The sequence below is a fragment of the Penaeus chinensis genome, chromosome 7 (genome assembly GCF_019202785.1).
Source record: "Penaeus chinensis breed Huanghai No. 1 chromosome 7, ASM1920278v2, whole genome shotgun sequence".
Lineage (NCBI taxonomy): Eukaryota > Metazoa > Arthropoda > Malacostraca > Decapoda > Penaeidae > Penaeus > Penaeus chinensis.
Genome location: NC_061825.1, coordinates 34108136 through 34110635, shown reverse-complemented (window position 1 = coordinate 34110635; position 2500 = coordinate 34108136). Strand labels below are relative to the sequence as shown.

At 36.4% G+C, this 2500-nt stretch overlaps 1 protein-coding gene across 6 annotated transcripts in view; it reads right to left on the bottom strand.

Annotated features, from left to right (window-relative positions):
- The window catches only part of LOC125027102 (eukaryotic translation initiation factor 4E-binding protein Mextli-like), a 60958-nt gene that overhangs the window by 44027 nt on the left and 14431 nt on the right, over positions 1-2500 (bottom strand). The window contains exon 1 of one of the 6 annotated variants that reach the window (XM_047615919.1): positions 895-1023. The exons of the other annotated variants lie outside the window; for them this stretch is intronic. Coding sequence (XP_047471875.1) covers positions 895-900 — 6 coding nt within the window. The 5' untranslated portion in view covers positions 901-1023. Of the gene's footprint in view, positions 1-894; positions 1024-2500 lie in introns of those variants that run through there. 6 annotated transcript variants of the gene reach the window in all.

The window sequence follows — 2500 nt, the reverse complement described above, 5'->3', positions numbered from 1 at the left end:
GTTCCATCTGACTCATCCGCACATTCTGTACGTATGTGGTTCCTCCTCACCCACCTGCACAGTCTTTAATCGCGTGTAAATTAAAGAATATTATTAAAAACGGATATCTAACTCCGCCTAGGGATACCTTCAGCTTCCCTCTTCGCAACAGAACCACAGGGAGGGTTAAAGAGGGACGCAAAAAGTGTCACAAACGGTAATACTTCCACGCATGGCGGTCGAGGAGGTGGGCGGGGTCGCATTGCATGACAGGCGCCCCGCCAGATGTACGATAATTCGACCAACTTCGATATGCTTGATCTAATGCCGCTTTAATTTTCATTTTTGTTTGTGTGTTACTCTGCTTTCATTGGTGTAAAGGGTTGTGTTTTTTTCTTCTTCTTCTTCTTTCGCACTTCGTTTATATGAACTGTTTCTTTGTATTACGTATAGTTTATATTCAATAAGAAGTAAGGATACGAGTTCTCAATAATAACTTCGCATACCTCCTTCAGTTATTCCTTGCAGGTTTTGTGAACTTGAGTCTGGGCTGTTTTGTTTGTTTATCGATTTCTAATATTAAAGTTATTTATCTTTTAGCTAACTCGCTACTGTTCTGACAGACTTAAGAACTATTAGAAACTATGTAAAGAGTAAGAACTGCCATGCAACAAAGGAGCGAGTTGGTGTTGCAGAGGCACTGTTGCATGAATTATCCTTTCAACCTGAATTACACGACATTCACGTTCTACATCATATACAAAGGCCAAAAAAATGAATATTCTTTCATCCCACGTGAAAAATACGACTGACATTTCTAACCCGTGGCGTAAAATCTCGAAATAGACACACACACTAAGGAACTTTCTGCAAGGATATCACCATTCTCCCTCTCACACTCATGAAGGAACTCACCATCATGTCGTATATTTTGAGGTCGTCGTTTAGCACTCTTACACTCCAAAGTCGTAAAAAAATTAAATTAGTCGCCCCCACAGCAACAGTCTCCTCTCTGTTCTGCGGACATCACCACACTGATCTGAATTAACTTCAGCCTTGCGGTTCTTAGAGGTTTCGTGGTTGCCGGATAGTGTTTTTGTTCGCTCCCTCCCCTTTCCTTTCTCATTTCTTTTCCATGTTTTTGAGATAAAGTACATTTCGATGTGTTTTAAGAAATGCGCGTTTTATTACTGGGATTTATATAATGATCAACCATTTTTGAAATAGGGAGTCTTGCGAATTTACTTCTTCATCGATATCTCCGCGAGTTACCAACTAGGGAATTAAACAGCGTGTCGGGGGGCAAAAGAAAACCTTCTATCTTTTTCTATACAAACCAAACATTAACTTCTTTCGGACAAAATAAATCTGCACATATATGCGACCTTTCAACAATTACCTGTAAGAAAAATAGCGCACACATTCAAAACTTGCACATAAAACGCGGAACACAGTAACACAAATTGAAATGTGTAGGTTTTGATTCACAAAATTTCTGCATTAGTGAAGCGTGAATTAGACCAGGCCGTGACCTATAAAGGCAAACTGATTTTCCTCTTTTTCCTACTCGGGGATTAAATAAGACTGAATAAAATCACAGGAAGCAGATAAAGGTGCACGATTTGACTGCGGATATTGGAGGAAACTGCATTCTAAATACATATAAGGAGGAAGGAAGTGCACGGAGAGTAAATAGGTTGATATAATAAAAGTGGGATGAAGGATAAAAGGGGGAAGAGAGAGAAAAAAAAGAGGAATATATATATATATAAATATATAAAGTTAGAGAGAGGAGGGGGGGAGCGAAACCAAAACATTATATACGGCCAAAAAAAAAAAAAAAACTAAAAAAAATAATGATAATCAACCAAAAATCAAATCATACAAAAAAAAAAAAGCTAATAATATCAACATTTAATGGTATTCTCATTACCCCCTACCTCTAAAAATGATAATAATAATATAACAGACAATAAATAAAATCAGTGGAGTTTGGCCAAACAAATCTAAACTTTCCACTTCCTGCAAATATCTCACGTACCCCTTCTATCTCTGTCTCACTTTGATCCTAATGTTGCAAAGTCTGTTGATCCGATTGTTATCTGACACCAGGATGAGTTGCAGGAGATCGATTTCTCTTTCCGTTTTTTTTTTTTTTCTTTTTTTTTAAAGTAAATGTACATTGGTAGTTACTTTGTTGGCCTTTTAGTTTATCAAGTTTGTTGCTATGGTTGTTAATTGCTTTTATCTCATTTATTAGTTATGGCTGTTTGTATCGGTATACTCATTATCCTTATTCCTAAGGATCAAAATACTAGCATTATCGGTATTATAATGAAGACAATAATAATGAAAAAATCAATAGCATCATTATCATCCTTATCATTTCTCATCATTATATCATTATCTTCGTGTTAATTCCCATCATTCGCTAACCATTATCGTTCTTGATCTAATAATTTATTGCATTATTTTCAAAGCATTAAGTATTACAACTTCCTGCTTGCTGATTGTAGCTGAG